The 23293-nt window shown below is 48.6% G+C and overlaps 1 protein-coding gene across 1 annotated transcript in view; it reads right to left on the bottom strand.

The window, feature by feature from the left end:
- PTPN2 (protein tyrosine phosphatase non-receptor type 2) overlaps nt 1-23293 on the bottom strand; it is a 1450306-nt gene that overhangs the window by 750190 nt on the left and 676823 nt on the right. The window contains exon 4 of the mRNA XM_069620828.1: nt 17849-17947. Within this exon, the coding sequence (XP_069476929.1) occupies nt 17849-17947 (99 nt within the window). The remainder of the gene's footprint in view (nt 1-17848; nt 17948-23293) is intronic.

Raw genomic sequence — 23293 nt, 5'->3', positions numbered from 1 at the left:
AGAAGAGCCCCTCGCAGGCTAGACACCTGCTGAAGCCCGCTGACGTTGACATGCGCCGTGAAGGAGCGTGGCAACAGAGGACCGAGTACCTGATTAAGACCAAAAAACAGAAGACAAAAGACAGAAGACAGTATCCGGGGAAGAGCGTGTGGAATTACAAGGCCGAAGCCAAACCCAGGAGCGCTGGGGAAAGCAGTCCGTGCCAGTCGACGCGGAAAAGGGGACTGGCGCTTGTGGGCGGAGTTAAGGGGGCGCATGCTACCAGGGCCACGTCCCTGCACACCTCTAAATTTAAAGGGGGCAAAGGTTTTTTCTGGTGAAAAGGGTTCCGTCTCCCGTCCCTAGCGTGGGAAGCCCATGCAGTATGGAGGAAAGGGGAGAGGATGTAGGAGTATGGCTGGTTTACCGGGGGGGGGGGGGGCACACCCTTTCTTACCCACTTTGTTTGATCCAAGTTTTAGCTCCTTTAACAAGATCATCTCAACAGCTGTATATTGCCCAGAATGTATCACACAAAAACCGTCTCCAAGTCTGACACACTAATCCGGTCATCAGATACCACTACACCAATTGAGTTATCACCAGCTTCTATTCCTATTAAGCTGCGTAGTCAGCGTAGAAACTTTCTTGAACCCTTGTTTTCAACTTTGATTTCTTGACCAAAGTTACTTGCTGTGGTTGAATTATAATTTGTGTGGTTTTTATTTTTAGTTGTTCCTTTCGATTTGCTTTGGGCAGCCAGACTAAATGTGGACCCGTTGCTGGGGCCCGAGCCCACTTCCCTGGTTTCCAAAACAGAACTCCAGGGATTGCTGACCTTACAGGTCGCCACTGGCATCTCCGATTTACTGATTTGACACCCCAGTTTTTGCTTAGAGGATTTGCTAGCCGTATCAGCAGTAGCTGCTCCTGCAGCTTCCCTTAAGCAATGATCACACATCAACAGGGAAAAAAATGGAGAAGACAACCTCTACATCCATCCCATGGCCAACGGAACTTGGTGAAACCCCAGCCCCATCATCAATTGTAAAAAACTTGTCCTGATGGACAACAAACTCACTCTAGAGCCACAAGTAAACGCCCTAATCAAGAAATGCTTTCTCCTGTGAGCGGCTGAAAGGATCCTACCATTCCTCTCATTCATCAACAAAACAACTACCGTCATCGCTCTCATGTGCAGACTAGACTACGCCAACAGCTCATTTGTAGACATGCCCGAACGACTCAAATTCCAACGCATACAAAATGCGGCGGCCAGACAGCTCAAACTACCTGGAAGAGAACATCACACCAGCACTGAAAACACTACACTGGCTACCCATCAAACAGTTTATCAAGTTCAAATCAATGTGCATTATGCACAGAGCAATCCACAACTAAGGTGCACAGTTCCTTAGAAGACAAATAAACGTACATCACACTCAAGGCCACTCAGATCCAGTAGCAACATCCGTTTGGAACCCAAATCATACAACAAGAGAAAACTCAGAGGAAGGCATATGCTTTCTTGTGCCATGGAATCTCGAGAGCATCCCCTAGAGAGGAGGCCCCGAGACCGTTCCTGGATGCATAGAGAGGAAGTTTCCTGTTTGTAGCAGGCGCAAACCGGTCCACTTCTGGAGTGCCCCATTGGCGGAAGATGTTGTAGAGGACCTCCATGTTCAGTTCCCACTCGTAGCTGGCTGCTGTCTGTCGGCTGAGTGAGGTCTGCAGTCACATTGAATTGCCCCATAATGTGTACCGCCAGTAGCCAAATGCTGTGCTGGATGGCCCATTTCCAATACTGAATGGCAAGGTCCACAAAAGGTGGTGACCTGGTTCCACCGTGCTTGTTGATATAAAACATTGACACAGTTGTCCGTGCGGACGCTGACCACCCGGTTCGTGATGGATGGTTGGAAAGCTTTCAGCGCCAGAAATACAGCCAGGAGTTCCATATAATTTATATGAAACTGCCTGTCCTACGGCATCCAAAGATCGAAAACCTGGAGAGGATCCAGCATCACGCCCCACCCCAGAAGGGAGGAGTCCGTGGTAAAAGTCAGTTGTGGGCAGGGAAAGGAGCCCCCCACTGTAAGATTGTTGGTCGAAGACCCCCATAGAAGGTCCGTCATCATGCAGGATGGAACTGGGATCATCTTGGAATCTGAGTCTGAAGCCTGACACCAAGAGCTCTGAAGAGCCAGCTGTGTGCGCCTCATTTTGAGACGCGAAGAGTAAGAGCAAGTATGCATGAGGCCCGAAAGTCTCTGGAACCACCAAGCCGTCATGTGCTCTGACTGGATGAAGAGCTGACACGTGGCAAATAGATCCGCAATCCTGTCCGATGTCAAATACACCCTGGAGTCGATCATGTTCCAATGGAAACCCAGGAAGATCAGGTCTTGGGAGACCGTCATGGAAGATTTCCACCAGTTCACTGACTGCCCAAGATGGAACAGGAGTTGGAGGAGAGACTGGAGATCACTCGAAGCCCTCAGTGGACAAGGACTGCGTAGGAGCCAGTCATCGAAATACAGATATACATGAACACCCTGTAGCCGAAGAAAAGGTGCAATGACCGACATCTTCGTAAAGACACAGGGCGCTGAGCTGAGACCAAAAGGGAGCACACAGAACTGAAGTGCTGCCCTCCAAGGGAGGGCCGGAGATATTTTCGATGCGGCCCCCATATCAGGATGTACATATTCACGTCCTGAAGGTCCACTACACTGAGCCAGTCGCCCTTCTGAAGAGGACTTTATTTGGCAGGGTGTGATCATCTAGAATTTCTCTTGGGGAAAGGTTGAGGATGGTGCGCAGGCCAGCCTGGTTGGGTTTGGGCACCGTGAGCAGACGAGAGTAGAAGCCCTCCCATTGTTCCCCGAGGGGGGAACAGGTTCCACCGCCCCAAGGTCTAGAAGCTTCTGAACCTCAGGTCTGAGGGAGGGTTTCCTGATCTGTTGGAAGGGAGGTTTGAAGAGTGGGGTAGAGGGGGAAGGGCAAGCAAAAGCCCACCAGAGCGATGGGCAAAACTCACCGGTCCTCTGTGATGGTCTGCCACGCCGCCTGATGAGACGAGATTCATCCTCCCACTGGAGTCTGGTGCGACCGACAATAAATATTTAGCAGATTTGTTAGCAGGGAGACTACCGGCCCCTGGAGTGGAGGCTGATGGCCGAGAGAAAAACTGACCACGTTGTTTGATGGGTGCCGCCAACCGGAGGTTCAGTTCTGTGCGCCCAGCGGTCCTGAAACCCCCTGAAACCAGAGAGGAATTGAGACTGAGACCCTGATCTCTGTGCATAAGGCGCCTTAGCTGGGACCTTTGCCAGGACCGACAAAGATTTGGCGGTTTGGGTGCTCGCCTTCGTATTTGTAAGTTCATCATCCGTAGAAGAATGAAAATTCCTTGCCATCGAAGGGAAGGTCCAGAACTTTATCTTGCACCTCCTTTGAAAACTATCACATGGAGCCACGCCTGGCAGGGAGGTGCCGATTCCCACCATCAGGCCTCGAGCTGAGGTATCCACATGGTGTGCTGCAGCTTCTAGGAGATCTTGTGCCAACACCCTGGCGTCTGACAAACCGACCTTGAAGTCGTCTAGCCTATCCACAGTAATACACTCCTGGAAATCAGCCAACTCCTTCCACAGCTTCAAATTAGCTGCAGCCAGGATGAGCTTGGTATTTCCTTGGCGAGGTTGCAGTGCTGAGGTGGCAAAAACTTTCTTGACCAAGGAGTACAGAATCTTCTCTTCCTTGGAGAGGATCTGAGCCACAGCCGTAGAGGTCTCAGCCGGCTTGGATTGAAGCGTGGCTCCAGCTACCACCGTCGAGGAGGGGAACGGACAAGATGCCAAGGCCATCTCCTCAGAAGTGTGGAGCCTGTAATGAGCATCAGTTCTCTTATTGATATTTAGCCCAGCGTGGGGCTTATCCCAGACATTGCGGGCCTCAGCCAAAACGTCCTTCTCGACGAACAGGCCGGTACACTCTTGTGGTGACAAGATGAACGCTCCCGAAAGCACCCCCTCCTGTGGAGCGGGGGCCTCAGGTACTGGAATGTCAAGGAGAGCCATCATATCCAGGACCCGGTCATGGAATGCTCTGACAGAGCGGGGCTGCTCATCGCTTGTCATGATGCCTACCCCCGGAGCGCCAGGCCAGGCCCAGCACCCCCGGAAGCAGGCATCATGCCCTCGGGTAAAAGCCCAGCGGCCCCTTATAGGGGCTCTTTGAACTCAGTCCTGGCGCCTTTGGCGCCAGGCTCATGTTGGACATCAGTCCTGGCGCCATAGGCTCCAGGCTCATAAAGGGAGGTGTTTTGTGCACTTACCTGATGCAGACCATGCTGCACGCTTCAGGCCTCCCTGAGACCTGAAAGGGGCTATTTTTTCATAGGGACTATTTTTTCACTCGGGCGTGGCCAGGGAAGGATACATACCCAGTTAGGGAAGGATACATACCCAGTTGGGGAAGGATACATACCTGGGACTTCTTTGGAGGCTATTTAAGCCACGCCCAGACAGCAGCTCATGCTTCGCGTTGTTCTGCTTCCTGCAGCTTAACGCTCACCGTGTCTGCTCCTGCTCCTGGACTCCAGCCACGCCCGCCTCGAACCTGGAAGACCTGCAAGGAAGGAAGAGAAGAGAAAGGTGAAAACCAAGGACTATTTCAAACTTCTTACCTGCATCCGGAATCTTCTCGCTAGCATCCCTGAAGAAAGACTTCCATTTAAAAGCATCGCGTTGCTCGCTGCAGCGCCACGCTTCACTCACCTGTCCTCAAGACATCTCCCGGCTCCATCGCGGCTGTCAGCATCGGACGCCACATCTCTGCACCTAGGGGAGAGAGGAAGAAACAAAAGGTGAGCAGAAGGAACACAGAAGGAAAGCCTGATTAACAGCCATAATACTTACCGGCTTTTCTTCCACATTTCGGGTCGGCGCCGCCCCGTTGGCAGGTACCGTACCCGGCCCCTATGGGGAAAGGACAAGAGACATTTCTGGGGAATGATAAGGACATTTAGAGGGATCGCCCTCATCACTACTCACCTCGGCAGTTTAACCCCTCGACGCATCGCCTTCATTCTGCACCTGAAATAAAGGACAGATCACAGGTTAGAAAGACAACATAAAGGGGGCCTGACTTGAACTTTCATACTTACGGCGCATCGCTCAGGAAAGTCAAGTGGATTTTGCCAGCGCCATTCTGAGAACCAGTGAAGTAACTGGACGAAAGCGCGCCCCTGCACCAGAAGCAGGATGGAGAGTTCATCCTTCCAAACCATAAGGTGAGCTTAAACCGGGGTTTGGGGGAAGTTTGAGAGGAACGAAGGGGGAAAGGGGGGAGCTAGCACACTATTCTGCAGACTGTTAATCCCCTTTCTCATCTGCAGAAGGATATTCCTATGGGCCAGGCAAGCACGATTTGGAGGTCCTGTCCAATCGGTGTTCCGGGTCCTGCGCATTACGCTAGAAGAGGCCACAGCAATCCAGACTAGACCAGCGCCCCCGTGGGAACCAGGTGAGCGTTACATCGCTATCCTGATCTGCTTGAGGGTCATCCAGCGAATCTGGAGCAGACGGCTGTACCGCCGCAGGTTTTAAAGTGCTATCCCGTTCAACCGGTGTCTTCTCTATGGGGGACAACGGGGGTAGGAGAGAGAGCTGAAGGCGGACCAAGAGGAAGAGGTGGTACCACCGCAGGAGCTGCTGGAGCCACCGGAGTGGAAGGTGGAGGCGGAGGTTCAGGGTAGATTTCCTTGAAAAGATTCTTAAAATACTCCTTCATAGGGTCAGAGTGCGTGAGCCTCTAATTTCCCAAAAAATACATCCTCTGATGAAAATGTAGGCACTGGGGGTAGGCAGAAGCCTCTCATATGGGTCATACCCCCGCAAACGCAATGAGGATGGTTGCCAGGAAGGCCAACCACCAATCGGGTCTGCATAGATCAGTGGAGCAGCAGTAGGCGGAAGCAAGACAGTATGTCTCAGATTCGGTTTGAGCTATAATGTCCGGTTCCCCAAACCCCTCCTCACCTGAATCCGTATGGAAGGTGGAGGGATCGTCTGTGTGTGTCCCAGGAATCGTCTGACGGTATCTCCTTTCCTCTGTCTCCAGGTATCGCTGGGTTTCTGTATATCCGTTCCCCCTGTTTGGAGTAATGGGTATGAGCTCCACCGGAGGCCACTTTGCCAGAAATGCTGTTTGCCTAGCAGTGGGGACCCCAGGGAGCCCACCCCAGGCCAGGGAAAAGCCTTGCCGAAAAACCCTGGCAGGTATTAGGTGATGTTCCGGATGAGGACTACCGATCCCAGAATGCACTGTTGCGATGAGGAGGATACAATGGTTCCAAAGAGAGTATCCAGGAAAGGATCCAGTCGGAGAGTAAGATTGACAAGGTCGTGTAGCAGAACTCCTTGAAGGTACAGACAAAAGACTGAAGGAGTAGGCAGGTGAGCACAGGCACGAGAGGGGCATGGCTAAAGAAGAGTAGCGAGCACCGAGGCGAAAAGCTCAAGACAGGTAGGACGGGAAGGAAGAGGCAAGGCAGAGAAGGTAAATCAGCCGCCGGAGCGCGGCAGGAATATAAAACACCCCGGTGCGCTGGAAAAACACTTCACGAAGCACTGGAAGCTGCAAAGCAAGTGCGTGAGCAACTTCCGGGCCTTTAAATACAGAAAGACTAGAACGCGTACGGCGTTCTAAAAGTGTTAGTCCTTCTATCTTCTCCATAGCTTCCACGGCCGGCGAGCCGTGACAGTATGAGGCAGTGGCATCGTAAAAAGAGTGGAACCGATTTTTACCTTCCACCGGAGGTGAAAAAGGCTGCTCAGATCCCAAAATTAAGATTCCCAGCACCCGCCGTCGAGAAGGTAGGTGTAAGGGAAGAATCCAAAAGGGCCTCCGTGGACCATGAGGGTTGGGCTGCCATTTTGTCGATGCCTGAAGAGAACTGTGTCACATGTGCAGATGAGGCAACAGTCTCCTCAGGCTGGTCAGGGAACTAAAGTAATACCTTAGCCTTGACACAAGGATCCTCTGCAGAGCCGGTACTGGGGGGGGTCTCAGATGTTTACTGGACATCTTGGAGGTGGCCCCAAAATTAGCCTCCATAAGAGGAACCTCGGGAGAGCCGGTAACAGAGGAGTTGTGCAATTCCTGTCGTGGATGGTGTAGGTATCCTTTCGGCAATGGCACAAAGTGGGATGTAGAAAATTGGGGAGCATGTTGTAGGGGGAGGAAATCCAAACTTTTGAAGAGCGCAAACACCACATAGGGCTCTCATAGAGCAATAGAATGGCCTAATAGCAAATGAGACACTGAATAATGAGCCCCTAGGGTTAAACAAGCAGTGGTAAGCCAGCTGACAAATTTTGAGAAATTCATTACTACCCATAGAGGGGAACAAGCAAATGGTGTCCAGGCTCTATTCAATCCTAATAGATTTGGATACCACTCCTACATGGGGATACATGAAGAAATGGCAGGACACGTTGGGGGTGGGGGTGTGGTGGCGGGGTGGGGGTGGGGGGGGGTCGGGAACATTCCTAAAGAACACTGGGAAAACTTGTGGGGGGAAAAAACCTAAGCTAACGTGATCAATCCAAGCGACCTGGTACAAGGTTATGATGCAGTGGCATTACACCCCTGGTAGGCTGCATAAAATGTATGCTGCTACCTCACAGGAATGGTGGAGAGGGTGCAAGGGTAAGGGGAACTGGAAGCACATATGGTAATAGTGCCCAGAGCAAGGCAAATTTTGGGCAAAGGTCATTGCATAGATAAAAGTAAATGATAACAATCAACGTGGCACTAAAGTCCCTGGGAGTGGGTGTGCGTTTTTTTCCGACTCAAGGATTAACCTGCCGTACAAAGCCCAATGTAAAGTCTTTACGATGATGATGATAGCAGCATGGCTGGTGATAGCGAAACAGTGGAAATAAAGACTGCTGCAAACGAGTTGGGAATGGCTACAGAAGCTGTGGGGAATTCTAGAACTGTAGTGGGTCACATACAGCATACAAGGGGACAGTGGGAGATTTCAACAGGGCTGGGGATTGGCTCTGGAATACCTCTGAGGAGACTATATATTCTTATTGTTTGTATGTTTATAAATGCCAATAAAAATAAGTTTAAAAAAAAAATAGATATAGGAAGTGTTTTCCAAAAAGCAGTGGCCAATGACAAAAAGGCACCAACACCTATACTGCTTTGTCGGAAGTGTGGAATAATTAGGAAATACTGACCCATCAGACAGCTAAGACAAGCTTTTAGAAATATTGTACCGTTCTCAAAGAAAGAATACTTAAAACCTTACATGTGGTTAGCTTCGCCATTAGGAGCTAATAGAACGCGCCCCCGGGCAGATGAAACATGGTTTTGTTTCAGCAGATTCACTAAAGAGACCAGATCTGCAAATTCTGCAGCATTTGCATTCTTCTCAATAAGTATCAAAGAAAACCAAATTAAATCCCTGTCATAGTCTACGTGTGATTGAACCACTGCGAATATTGGGGTTATGTGATGGAGTTAACTAAAATGGGGACAACAAATGTGATGGGAAAGGTTCTGGTCTACGTAATGCCCACCTTTTTCCACCAAAAAATGACAATGGACAGTTACCCAGTGATGCAGGCCAGAATAAGTAATAATCTGAAGCTGGAGTGCCCAGTAACAATCTCTGTTTCTGCAGGGTATGGATTGACATGACATGATAGGTTATTTATAACGTGCTTAATACCCAGAGGTTTCTAAGCCCAGACGTGGGGATCAAACCTGTGGTGCTCCGTGTTGTCCTGTTTCCAAGGCAAGCGCGTTGCCGCTGAGCTATCCCCCCCACCCCCCGCAAGACGAGAAAATGTGCACCCATCCATCCAGCCAGCACAAGATTAAGATTTTAGAACTGGCAGTTAATATTGAGGTATACAAAGAGGCTGAAAAAAATGCTCCCAAAATATTAAGGAAAAAAGATTTGTTATACATAATAAAGTTCTCTCCTGGGTAAAAATAAAAAGTAAACGTGTCAGGCGAGTCTCTTTTAAACAGTTCCAACATTAACAGAATTTCCTTCACATAGTTCGGGCCATTACTTGTCGCTCCCAGTTTCAGGGAGCGCTGAAATATCTTCAACCAAAGAAAATATTTCCCACTGAGGCAAATCTGAGCAAGTAAGTGTAACCATTTAAGGGCATCTTATGTGGGTTCCTCCACAAGGAATATATATATGGGATACATTACTCACCGTAATTGTATTTCTGATGCTTGTATCTGCTTAGATTCACATGCTGTCATGCGGCAATCTAGATCGAGAGCGCCCAGAGGACACCGATTCGGGGGACCGTTCTCCGTGTGCCTCTTTCCGAGAACTCGATGTGCGTGTCGAGTCTCGGTGGGACTTTGCGTGTTTGGTGGAAGTGCTGTGGGTAGTGCTTGTGTCGCTGGGGGTTTTCCCCATAGCCACCCTGCCGGACGACCTTCCGAGGTCGGGGACGTGCGCTTGGCTGTCTCTCGACACCACGTTGCCCTCGCCGTCCGAAAGCACGGCGTCGCTGCCATCGCTGAAGGCGCCCTCTGCTGCCATGGCCTCGAACGGTCCTTTAGTGTTTTTAGTTTAAACCTACTACACGCTCTGCAGTTCGCCTCGGGGTGGTCCCTCGGCAAGCAGAGGTTGCACGTGGCATGTCTGTCAACACAAGGATACTTGCGGTTGCATTGGGGCAAAATTGGAAAGGGGTACCCTCCATACGCACCTTGTGGTAGCGGGCTATTGTGTGTAGGAATCTATATAAGGAAAAGTGCCCATATATAGAATGTAGAGATGTGTGCCACCCCCCACTCTCCCTACTTATAGGCCGAGGCCAGAGGCCTTCAAAGCCCAAGTTCGTCGAGCAGCTGTCGACGGGTGATTTTTCTCTCCGCCGTCGAGTGTCGAAGTCGGTGTCTCGACGTTGGGGTGGAGAAATGGTGAAATATTAAGATTTTTCTTAAGAATTATGGCTAAGGCCAGGGACCTCCGCGGGATGCTTCCGACCAGTATGGCGGAAAAAAACAATCTGAGGGTCCTAGACGCATGAGGGATCATGGGTACAGTGGGCATCACACTAGGGATAGTATTACTGGCACGCCCTGTGTCGACGCCCCCCGGTCCCACTCAGTCCCCTTAGACGCGTCGACAATATTAACATTGCCTAATAACACCAGTTTTATTAGGGGCGGATGGTGGGATGTATGGAGGAAAGTGGACTATGGACTACTAGGAGTATGTTAGTCACTACGGTGAGTAACTTATAATTACTCCTACGTCCCGTCCCCTTTCCTCCATACTGCATGGGCAATTACAACTGAATGTAGCCTGAGGGTGGAGAGGTGACCCTCCTTAAGAAAACAAGTTCCTTAAAACTGCCTGTCCGAAAGCCGCGTCTGACCTAGAGCCGGCATCCAAACAGTAGTGCTTGCAGAAGGCTGAAGGAGAAGCCCAGGTAGCCACCCCGCTGGTGGCCTGCCACAGCACGTGCCTCTGGAACGCGACTGCCGTGGCCATGGATCTGATAGCGTGGGCCTGCATGTTCGCTGGAAATGGTTTGTGCTGCCCTTCATAGGCCTCCTTGATAGCTGAAACATCCACCTTGCTATGGAGGCCTTAGATGCATGATATCCCTGCCCACTCCACTCCACAGGTGACCGAGCCTCCGGCCTGCGGAAGCTCTTGGTCCTGTCCAGATAAAATTTCAGACCGTGCCTGATATCTTGACAGTGCAAGACCCTCTGAGCATCATCCTTAGGATCCGCAAAGAAAGTAAGTAATACTTTCCTCATTTAGGTGGAACACAGACTACTTTAAGTAAGCATGCAGGATGTGTTCTCAGGACAACCTTGTCCTTATGAAAGTTGGTGTAAGGTTCTGAAGCCACTAGTGCCTGGATTTCACTAACCCTGCATGCAGACGTAAGACCCACGAAGAGGGCCGTCTTAATGGCAACTAGTCCGATGTCCGCAGATGCCATTGGCTCGAAAGGTTTGTGCACCAGGGCGCCCAACAATATATTGAGGTCCCACACCGGGTGCAGCTTTTTGAAAGGAGGGTAGAGCCTAGTGAGGCCCGCCAGATGTCTTTTAACCAGTAGGTTGGATGAGAAAACATCATCTGAGTTCCGGTATGCTCTGATGGCCGCCAGATAGGTACAGCATGTGTCCATTTGCACGCCTGAGTGTGCGAGGTGTGTAGAGAAGGATAACAAGCCAATATGCAGGTAAGCTGGTCAACCGCCTTTAACTCGGCCCAGAGGCTAAACCTAGTCCATTTGCTTTTGTACTGGCTCATAGTAGCATCGCTCCTAGCACACTGTATGATGTTAAAGTTAGCCTGTGACAGGCGCAGATGTTTTAGTGCGACCTACTCAGAAACCACGCTGCGAGGACTAACTTCTGCGGAGCAAGGTGGATGACCTGTTGCGATAGAAGAGGAGCTGGGCCCAGTGGAAGATGATTCGGAGGCTGGCCCGAGAGGCTCCGAGAACCATGGTCTCGCAGGTCACCACCGCACTGAATGATGCGGAGTTGACGTGACTCCCTTATCTTGCAGATTACCCTGTGAACCAGGGGAGTGGGAGGAAACGCGTACGCATGCATGCTGTTCCACTGTAAGGCGTAGCCCAGAGAGCTGATGCCCTGTCCCTGTCAGGACACGAACTGAGGGCACTTCCTTTGTACCGGGTGGCAAAGAGGTCCACCTGGGGCTGGCCCCATCTGCTGAAGATCACCCGAAGGACCTGATCGTTTAGTTGCCATTCATAATTGTCCACCCCCAATCTGCCGAGTCTGTCCGCCACCAGGTTGGAATCCACCGGGAGGTAGACTGCGCTCAATTGAATGTTGTTCTTCGGAGCCCACTCCCAGATGCTAACTGCCAGGTTGCATAGGCGAGGAGTCCTGCTACCACCCTGCTTGTTGATGTAGTACATGCTGGTGGAATTGTCCGTTTGAATGAGGATCATCTTGCCGCTGCTAAGTGGCAGGAAGGCTTTGAGAGCGAGCCAGATCACCTTGAACTCTAGCCAATTGATATGGGCCTCCTGCTCCAGAAGGGGCCACACTCTATGGACGCGGTTGTCCAGGGTAACCCCCCAGCCTTAAAAGGAGGAATCTGTGGTGATGGTAAATTGGGGTTCTGACTGCCAGAAGGGCCTGTCTATCTGCAAGTTGAAGTCTGTGCTCCACTAGACAAGGACTTGGTGTAGAAGGGAGAAATACTGACAAGCTCCACTTGTAAACTCCACTCCTAACTCCATGAGGCTGCAAAGTGCAGCTGCAATCTTCTCACTTTGAGCCTTGCGTGAGGCACTGCCAGTAGAAATGCCGCCATGATACCTAAGCGGTGCTGGTACCACCACGCTGAGGTCACCAGCCTGCTGAGAAAATGACCTCTGGCCCTCTTGATGGCTGTGATCTTGTCATCCGAGGGAAAAACTCTCTCTCAGCTCGTGTCCCAGATGAGGCCCAGGAAATTCAGACTCTGCGTTGGTTGTAGCTGTGACTTCTTGAGATTGATGAAAAATCCCAATTCGTTGAGTATTCATGAGGGCAGGGGAGATGTGTTGAACCACCTCCGGGGATCTCGCCCCGACGAGCCAGTCATCCAGGTAAGGGTAGACATGGTGACCCTGGGCCCGGAGAAAGGCTGCCACTGCATTCATCAGCCTGGTAAAGACCCTGGGGGCTGAATTGAGGGCAAAGGACAGAATCTTGTATTGGAAATGGAAACCCATGATCCTCAAACTCAGGAAGGACCGATGAGACTGCCAAATTGGGAATTGTAGGTAGGCGTCCTTAAGATCCAGGGAGCACATCCAGTCTCCCCTGCACAGTGTCCCCGCAATAAGCACAGGGGTAACCATCTTGTACTTTTGAAGAGGAAGGGATGGGTTTACGGTAGAAAGGTCCAACACAACACAGCCTGGTTCTTCTGGTGTATGGCGAAAATCCTGGAGAAGCCCATACCCCGCTAGGGGGCTGGGACTTCTTCCACTGCCTGGCTCTCTACGAGCGACCAAATTTCCACCAGCAGTGTTGCTGTACCAATCTGTGGGAGAGTAGGAGAGGGAGGAACCCGTACGCAGTAGCCTGTGGACAGCAGTGAGTATACAGGGGTCCGCGAACCTCTCATGCCAAAACTGTGCGTGAAGGACAAGCATGCCCCCCAACGTAGACATGTGGACCCGGAAGGGCGCGTCATGCCTTCTTTCCATCTGAGGTTGGGGCTGAGGAGGGGGACTGAAAGAAACCCTTGCTTCCACCCCCCCTTGGGTTGCAGCCGGTGCTGACTAGGAGAGTAGACAGCCTGTCTCGACCTCTGTTCCTGGAAGCCCCGGAACCTGCCAAAGGCCTGCCCTTGGTCGGGACGCTGATGCGTCTGGCTGTAAGCCTTGGGTGTGGACTTTGAGGATAGATAAGGACTTTGCAGTCCAGGAGCTGTTCTCATCAAGCTCCTCATTGGTTTTGGAATGGAAGAGGTTGCCACCTTCGAATGACAGGTCCAATATGCATTCCTGGACGTCTGTGTTGAACTTGGTAGCCCGTAGCCAGGCTGACCTTCTCATGTCCATGGCGATGCAGATGACACGGCCTGAGATGTCTATGTGCGCAATGGTGGACTCCATGATGTCCTGTGCCACCATTTTAGCTTCTGCCAGCCCCTCCTTGAAACGTGCCGGACTGTGAACCAGAAATTCTGGAAGGAAGTCAGCTATTTCCCACCGAATCCTCCGATTAACAGCTACGAGCATGGTGTCTGCGTTACACTGACGAAGGTGCAGAGTCTCGTTGAATAAACCTTTTTTACGTAAGCCAAGATCTTCTCCTCCCTGCCTAAAAGTACGGAAGACGAGTTAGCCGAGGACGACAGAGGCTTGCAGTAGAGTGATGCTGCAGCAATCACCAACGAGTGTAGTTGGCGGTGCGCCGACAGCAAGAGCAGATCACCCTTCAGTTGCCTGTACTTGGCGTTGAGGCGCTGAATGGTAGGCTGGGCTAAATGAGGTTTAAGCCATCCCTTTTTGGTCAAGGCGACAACGTCCTTCTGCATCAGAATCCCTGTTCTAGCTGCGGGGCGTAGAGTGAGGACCACGGCCATGAACCCCTGCCTCCAGCTGTTCCACCTCCGATTGTGAAAGCCCCAAGCATTCGGCCAAACCTAAGAGTTGTTCATGCAAGGCTTGGCTGAAGATGGCATGTCGGGGTGGTCCTCCTCGTCATTGTCCACTACGGTGTCCGGTTGGTCTGGAGCAGGTGGAGGAGTGCTGGGCGCAAAAGACTGAGGTGTGGAGAGCGGAGCCTGCTGTGGAGGCTGGTGTGAAACCGCCTAACCTGTAGGAGGCAGGGAAGCCAGAATAGAAGGACCCATCGTTGGCAGCTGGGGCTGTGCGGGGGCCTGAGGCGCTGGAGTCATAGGAGGAATGTCTGCAGGCGCTGGAAGTGGGACTGGAGGGAGCATATGGCACCCATCTGAGGTGACCTCATAAGCATGAGGAACCATTCAAAAAGCCTGTGGGGTGGTACTGACAGGGAAGCAGGCAGTTGCTGGGGCCTGTGCGTACTCGGCCTTGCTGGTTGCGGGGTAAATCTGCCCTGCGACGCTGAAGACCAGTTCCACCTGGACACTCAATCTCCTACCTGATCCCCGACCCGGCAGGACTGGGGGGGTTTGGACGAGTGGCGATATCAATTTCCTGGTTCAGAGAGAGGTTGCAGATGTATGAGAAACAAATTTAAGGTTGGATGCTGAATTAACTGCTTAAAGTGTCAAGCTGGAAGGAGGACAAGCGGTGAAAACAATACTTAACTAGCTGTGACATGGGAAGTTTTATGTTCTTTGGTGATGGGTAAATGTTTTGGAGGGAACAACCATATTGGACAATAAAAGGGAAGGGCCATAAAGCATAACTGAGGTATTAACGTTATAATGTATTGCTAGTTTCCTCATAGGTCCAATAAAACTTACTCACAAAGAAGGCAGCCAGGTTTTTGCATAGCTGCTTACTAGGATCAACTTTAAACTCAATAGACACTGGTCTTTAAGCAACTCAAAGAGTGCTTTTTTGGGTCCTGGGTGCTTATGCAACATGCTGTGTGTTAAAATCTCTCTTTTTAGCTGAAATGACCATGGAGTTATAAGTAATTAACCGAGAAAGCAAAATGTCACAATCATCCTTTGAGTAGAAGGAGTGCTATTTGTGCTACTAGTGTTTTTTGGCTTATGCAATGATTCGATCTGGTGTAAAACGGGCATCGCGATGGGGCATCTTAAATTCAGATTTAGTTTTTTTTACAGAATAAGACAGAATAAGACAAATCTAAGTTGCCAATCAAGTTTATAAGAATAGTATCCAGACACTGTATCAAGGAATGTAATGTAATAGTTGAGGGCCAGTTAGAGAGGATGGGTAAACGTTTATTTAAATCTTTCTTGATTTTTGTAGGCATAGCACTGTGACAGGACAAATGTTTCCGCCAATGGCGAGAGGGGTGGGAGAGAGGTGGGGGTGCAAGAGAGAGAGAGAGATAGATAGGGATAGTAAAGGATCAGTGGTTAGAGACTCATCCCTGACCATAGCAAGATTTGGTTAACTTTTTTACCAAGGGTCTTGTATTGCCAAACAGGTACAGGCCAATCACAGAAAGTGAGTCTCTTCTGCTTACACCAGAAACATGCTCCATAGCAGTGGGGGTTTAAAAAAAATAAGTTTTAGTGGAATACAATACATTTGGTGGGGATTTGTAAGGGGTGATGTATACTGTTAAGTGATCTTGGAAACTGTTCAGTCTAGACATCTTCAGCCACAAGAGACAAATGTTGGACTGTGTGTGGCCGAGGAGACCTTCATTGCATCACCAATCACCTTTCTATGCAATGATGAAATAACCTTCCAAGTACTGGATGCTTAAGTGAGGTTGTGTTATTACTGCTCTTCCTCTGGTGGCCTTGGCAAGGAGGGGTATTGTGTAGCCATCTATCTAGCTTTTCAATAGCAAAACTAGCAGAGCATGGTTACCCGTCATACCCCCCACAATTCTTAAAGCGTTTTCTGATTTTAAAAAAAAACACAAACTCTCATGACATCTTCAAGTGTTATCAGACCAAGCTTTTGTAGTTCAATGGCTAAATGCCACATGTTTTAGGAAGAGCTCAGGAATCCTGCCCAAATAAAAATGAAGGCAGAACATCTATGGTTGAGGATTATGTAGCATGTAATCTGACACATGGCCAGACTGCCATGGTGACAGGGAGTTCCAGTCAGGTTTGCTAAACCTAGGTGTGATCAGGAGTGCCATGTCAAGATTATCTGGAATCACTGCTACTTTTTCAGGTTTCACGTGTAGATGGGATATGCCAATCTATAACAATGTCTGACTGAGCAAGGCGATAATGGGTTTCTAAGCTTGGGACCCCAAACTACCCCTCTCTAGTAGTAGAGTGAGCATCTCCTGTTTAAGTGGAAGTTTTATACCTGTCCATATAAGTCCTATTAGGAGGGAGAGTAGGGAAGAAAAGAAATCCAGTGGTTCTGCTGGAATATTTTTTAAAGGAAATATTTTGGTGGAACTACCATTGTTGGTAGCAAAACCCTGTCCACAAGAGACAAATAATTTAATCCAGGTTTCCAGCTTTTGTGGATTAACAAGGTGGTGTAGGAACTCCAATTGTTACTAGACATACATATATTAATTACAATGACTTCAAGGATCCAACCCCATTTGGCCTATTTAAGGTAATGCAAATTAAACTGGCTCCGGAGCATGTTGAATAAGAATGGTTTTTGTGCTATAACCAAGTGGCCATGGCCATCTCAGAATTGATGTTTAATAGTGGTTTGCAGTTTTGTGACTAAAGCAATTACTTGGTTCAAAGAGGCAATTGGCCAGGGGTTTCCCAGCAATAAACTGTTCCTCACATGATAAAACCAGGGTGCTGCTCCACATTTGAATTTACTGCACTGAGAAAAGAACTAAGGGGGTGCCTAAAGGATTGTAGCTCGAGGTATAGGCATAATTCATATAGCCATAAACCTGCTTACCAGTACGTTTCAATTACCCTCTGTGATGAAGCTGGCCATGTGTCTGACCCGCAAATAAGTGCAAACGAAGGGTTGACTTTGGCATGCCCGCTGTGCACAGTCATCACAGCCCTAAAATTCATCTCCACTCCCAAAGATCACAGAAGACACACTTGTAGTAAAGTGTGCATAGCATATTAAAATGTTTTATGAAAACTGCTCCAGCCATCACAATAAAAACTGCTTTAGATGGGAGAGAAAGTATATTGAGACAAACAAAACAAAGGATCCTTCTACAAAATATCAAAAATATACTCATCAGGTGATGTGTAGGGAAGAATGAAGGAGCACCGGTCACACTAGTAGATCGCGGACTATGCATGAGTCACAAGACCCTGGAATATAGATGCACACTATGTCACAACCAGTACCCGTGATGCCCTTGATGCTGTGATGCAGTAAATCACAGAGGAACAACTCCACTCTATGGTGGTGGTTTGCATATTTCTTTCTGTAGACTGTGCCAGGAGTTATTTCAAAGGTGTGCAATCTGTAGTAAGAAGCTATCTACTAGACCAAATCACACTCTCGCAAGACATTTTAAAGAGGTGTCTTACATATCTTTACACAGAAAGTAAACAGAAAAATCACTTTGATCAATGGCTACCCATACGAAGGTCAGTGAAACAGCATTTCAGCATCAAAGGCCCAACTTCTGCCGGTGACAAACAGTATAACAGTACAGTAGTGTAAACATTTTCTTTGGTGAAACTGAATTTGTAGCCATCACCACCTATGAGCAGATTACTCACCGTATCTTTCTCAATAACTCTGTTCAGCATCACAACTGCTTTACTCTTTTGTTGCCATACCATTAACCAAAAATGGCAACAGGTGTTGGGAAGTGGACCCTGTGAATTTAAAACAGGAGAATTATTAGAAAGCGAGGTCCTGTTTTAGGAGTCTAATTTTCATGCCGCTTAACAGACATTCAAAACATGCTCAGTTTTTTGGACTAAAAATTGAGGGAAGAAGGAATTCATTTTACGCAATGAGTTCAGATTAGATGCTCCATGAGCAAAGTTTAGTCACCTGCATAATGCCTGCACTGTATCTTTTTAATTGGCACAAGAGAAAAAAACTTTCAGAGCAATAACTAAACTATGGAAAGCTAAATTATAGAGGGGGACTAAAGAACATGACTGTTGCCTTCTGCATACCCAATTACATCAAACTACCAATCACATTTGTCCCATTCATTCATTACTGTGACATCAAGGCATAAATTAGTTTAAAAAAAATGTATTAGCAGAGTTTGCCAGTTAAAATGTTCTGGATTAGCGAACAAACCCATTTAATTAACAATGTTAACGTCAACAGAGGTATTTGTACCCAAGACATAAAATGAGCAACATACAGGAGTTGTGTACCGCTGAAGAAAGAAAATAAGTGCGAGGAGTGCAAATTCTTTCCATTTCTGCTAGACCTCCTTATTGCCCACGGGCAAAGGGACTAGACAACCTTGCCCCTTGTCTCCCTTGGTATTTGCCCTAGCCATGGAGCCACTAGCTCAGAGAATCCACCTCCATCACGATATATCAGGGTTAGCATTTGGGGGGAAATGACACAAGGTAGCTTTGTAGGCTGATGATGTGATGTGTTTCCTTCGGTACCTGCTCCTTTCCTTGCTGGCCCCGATGGACCTACACACCCAATTCGCCAAAATGTCAGTGTTTGATAACAATTATGGTAAATCTGTTGGTCTGAGCTTGACAGAGACCCCACAAGCCATAGCCACCCTAAGGGGATGCCTTCCCGTTTCGCTGGGCCGATCAGGAGTTTTCTGACCTCGGGGTATAGATAACACTCACCTATTCCGGGATAGCGAAAGCCAATATTCTGCGGCTGTGGAAGGAGGCCAAAGAACTACTACAGTAATGGGACTCGCAGGAGATCGCCTGGCTGGGCGGCATTTGCGCTCTCAAAATGCCACTCCTGCCAAAACTGTTGTATACCTTTCAGACGTTACCACTTGCCATTCCAGAGCACAATCTGCATGATCTACAAAAAGCAGTGGGGCAGGTATTTGGCAGCGCAGACGACTCAGGAATCCTCGAAAACTCCTCACAAGGAAAAGCGATGGGTGGGCTGGGAGTCCCGTCGATCCTCAGATATTTCTGGGCCTCGCTAATTGTTTCAATGTCAGAATGGGCTAGAGTTGAAGAGGCCCCCAAATGGAAGGAAATAGAGCAGGCTGCCCCTCCTTTCCCTCTGAGCCATCTCCCGTTTCTCCCGAGACGACTGCATAGCACTCTTTTAGCAACTACCCTCACAACTCTGCAGAACTGGGAACAAGCGTCCGTGCAACAGGGGTTCAAACCGGGGTTGGGCCCGTGTTCCCCGATCACTCAGAACCCGAATTTCACACCGGGCATGCAAGCAAAGAATTTCCAACATCGGTGTTCCGGGGAACTCTTAAGGCTACGGGATTTCTATAAGGAGGGAATCCCCCTTATTTTCGTCGAATGTAAGAAGAAATTTCAACTGCCGGAATCAGAACGCTTCCGATATGCTCAACTACGCCATTGAGTAACTAATACACGGGTCAGGGAGGCTGGGTCCCGCGCCCAGATGGGTATAGAACTCAAAGTGCGATTAGGGCAGACCTCGCATAAAATCTCAACATGCTACGGGCTGCTTGAAAAAGCAACACCTGGGGAAAAGTTCCCCTACATGCCGATGTGGCAAAAGAAGCTGGGATTAGAAATTCCGGAAGAATCTTGACTGAAAATATAGGCTAGAGCGCACAAAGGTTCACAATGTACTCTAATTAAGGAAGGTGCCCTCAAACTGTTTCCGCTGGTACCTGTCGCCCAGTGCTTGTATGTCATCCGCATTGATTACTTTGACCGCTGTTGGCACAGCTGCGGGCGCTTAGGTGACCTAGCCCACTTGTGGTGACACTGCCCCATCATACAGACTTATTGGGAGGAAATCCAATCCAAAATTAAAGAGATCACGGGGGCCCTGCTTCCCATGGACCCCCGGTTGGGGGTAGTCCCCGACGATGGCTCCTTCCAGATGACTGGCCCTGGAGCAGAGTTTGTCTCCCGGCTATTAATGGTAGCACGAATCACCAGAGCACGTTTTTGGAAATCTGTAGAGGGTCCGTGCACCTCTTATTGGTGGGTGAAGGTGTGCAAGTAATGGGGATGAGTACGGAGTATGCAACAATTCTGGGACCCCTTTCTGGAACACGTGGCTGATGGGGAACAGATGTTTTTTCAGCTTACGGTTTTGAAATATTTAACGCTGCAGTAAAGTCATGGACATGGAGAGCATCCGCGGATAGTTCTCTGGCAACCATGTTATTGTATCTAGCCATGTGGTTTGCATATATTTGAATACATTCTTCCTTTTTGTTGGGTTTTCTTTTTTTTCTTTCAATTTCTTTTCACTTTGTGTTTCCTCCCCTCCCTGTTATTTGACTGTTTTAGGCTTTACTATTTGTTAATTATACAAAATGATGTAAATTGTTAACTTGTTCTTGCATTGTGCGGTCTGTCATGCTATGACCGTCGAGGTTTCAATAAAAATAAAAAAAACCTTCTACTAGACCTGCAGGTCGAGTATCTTAGTTTACCTACTCGACCTAAGAGACAGGCAGTTGACCCATGACAACTGATGACGACAAACGTAAATGCAGTTTCTGTAAAATGGTGCATGTCCTCACAAACCCACTTTATGTTTGGAACATTTCTGCCACCCAGAGGCCGGCCAGGCACAGTGAACCTTTTATTTGACATTTACTGCAAACAATGTTCTAAACATCACCTGAAAATGGTACTTACCCATCATAAAATATATGCAAGTGGGCAAAAAGTCTTTGAGCCCTGAATGAGTATCTGTAAAATGTAAACATCAAGTTGCATGAATGTACAAACAAATAGATGTGATAAAAAGGCTCTCAAAACAGTTTGTCCAGCTCTCTCCTGGAGAGAATATATATATATATTTTCTCACTACAAAAAGAACTTTGTTGAGGGGACGTTATGGTTATGTTGCCCTACCAAAAACCTGTGCAGTTCACTAAAACAATTTCAACCTCCCCTTTATGGTTCAAATTAAAACCGAAAAACCCCTGAAATTCGACAGTTATGGTAACCCAAGCCCCCAAACCTGCCACCGCTCCTGTGCACTGCTACCACTAACACCCAGATCATGAAAGATGTCATCTCAAATGTCACTGATGACATCACTGACGACATCACATGTTTAGTCCCTTTGTTTTATATATATATATATATATGGGATACATTACTCACCGTAATCGTATTTCTGATGCTTGTATCTGCTTAGATTCACATGCTGTGCATAGGCCGACATCTAGTGGAAGCTGCGGAGTATTACAGTTTGTTTTTCGAAACTCGAAAATGGGCGTCGACACAGGCGTGCCAGTAATACTATCCCTAGTGTGACGTCCACTGTACCCAAGATCCCTCACGCGTCTGGGATCCTCAGATTGTATTTTTTCTGACATGAGGAAGCATGAGGAGTAGCGTGAGTACAGATAATCCAAGCAGATAGACAGAAAGGTAGGACTACAAGTAATCATGCGCCTTCTCTCGGAGGGGAGGAAGGGTGGGTCGCATGTGAATCTAAGCAGATACAAGCATCAGAAATACGATTACGGTGAGTAATGTATCCCTTCTGAGGCTTGTGGAATCTGCTTAGATCACATGCTGTGCATAGATTAGCGAGCAGTACCCGAAGAAGGAGGTGGGATGTGAGAAGGGTCATGAGCAAACAGGTGTCTTAGAACCGCTTGTCCCACTTGTGTATCTGTCTTGGAATGAGTGTCAATGCAGTAATGCTGAGTAAAAGTGTGAATAGAGCTCCAAGTAGCTGCTTTGCAAATGGTGTCGAGGGGAACATTTGCAATGAAAGCCAGAGTGGCACCAATGCCTCTAGTAGAATGGGCCCTTGGCGTAAAAGGCAGAGTTTTTCCAGAAAGAGAGTAACACAGCTGTATACAGTTGATAATCCACTTCGAGATCGCGCCTTTAGAGACGCGATCCCCCTCTCTGCCTGTAGCTACGGAGACAAACAGTTGATCTGTTTTTCTTAGCGGTCTGGTTTTATTTACATAGTAGAGGACCGCCCTACGCACATCAAGGGTGTGTAGTTTCACCTCAGCCGAGCTTTGCGGGTTCTGGAAGAAAGCCGGAAGCTCGATGGACTGGTTTACATGGAATTTAGATATAAATTTAGGTGAAAACCTAGGGTGTGTGCGTAAAACCAGTTTGTCTTTGTGGATAATAAAGAAAGGATCCTGCACTGACAGAGCCTGAATTTCACTGACCCTTCTTATGGAGGTAATGGCTACTAAGAAGGCCGTTTTATAAGTCAGGTGTTTGAGACTACTTTTATGCATGGGTTTGAAAGGGGGGCCCATGAGCTTAGCTAGCACCACATTGAGGTCCCATCCTGGCGGTGGGTTCGAAATAGGAGGGTGAAGTCTCTTTACTCCTTCCATGAAGGCTTTAACTACTGGTACTTTCCACCACGATACTTTGTTATGGGATGTGGTGTAAGCCGAGAGGGCTGCCAGGTGTACTTTCAGAGAGTTAAAAACCAAACCTGCGTCCAGCAGGTGGAGCATGTATGTTACCACGTTGGAAGGAGTGCAATCAACTGGGTTGATTCGTTTATTCTGGCACCAAATAACGAATCTCTTCCACTTGTCAAAGTAACAGTGCCTTGTGTTTGGTTTCCTGGATTCTTTTAGGATGTCCATACACCTCTGTGGTAAATTGAGATGCCCAAACTCTATGACCTCAGGAGCCATGCTGCCAGGTTCATTGAGTTGGGTTCCTGGTGCACTGTTTGACCTTGTTGCTGGGACAGTAGGTTGTACCAGGCTGGGAGTTTGATGGGCTCGCACAGCGCCATCCTGCGTAGGTGTGGAAACCATGGTTGTCTCGCCCACATGGGAGCAACTAGGATGAGCGTCATCGATTCCTTGTTCATCTTGTACACCACCTTCCTGATGAGGAGTTGGTGGAAAAGCGTACGCAAACATCCCTGACCAGTTCATCCACAGGGCGTTCCCTTGGGAGTCTGGCTGGGGGAACCTGGATGCAAATCCTGGGCATTGTTTGTTTTCGCTTGTGGCGAATAGGTCTATAGTGGGGAAACCCCACTGAGAGAAGAGATCTTCTACGATCTCTCTGTGAAGGACCCATTCGTGTTCTTCT

This window comes from Ambystoma mexicanum, chromosome 5q, assembly GCF_040938575.1.
Source record: "Ambystoma mexicanum isolate Mex_15411 chromosome 5q, UKY_AmexF1_1, whole genome shotgun sequence".
Classification (NCBI taxonomy): domain Eukaryota; kingdom Metazoa; phylum Chordata; class Amphibia; order Caudata; family Ambystomatidae; genus Ambystoma; species Ambystoma mexicanum.
The sequence above is the reverse complement of the archived record's forward strand: the minus strand, read 5'-3'. Positions and strand labels throughout refer to the sequence as shown.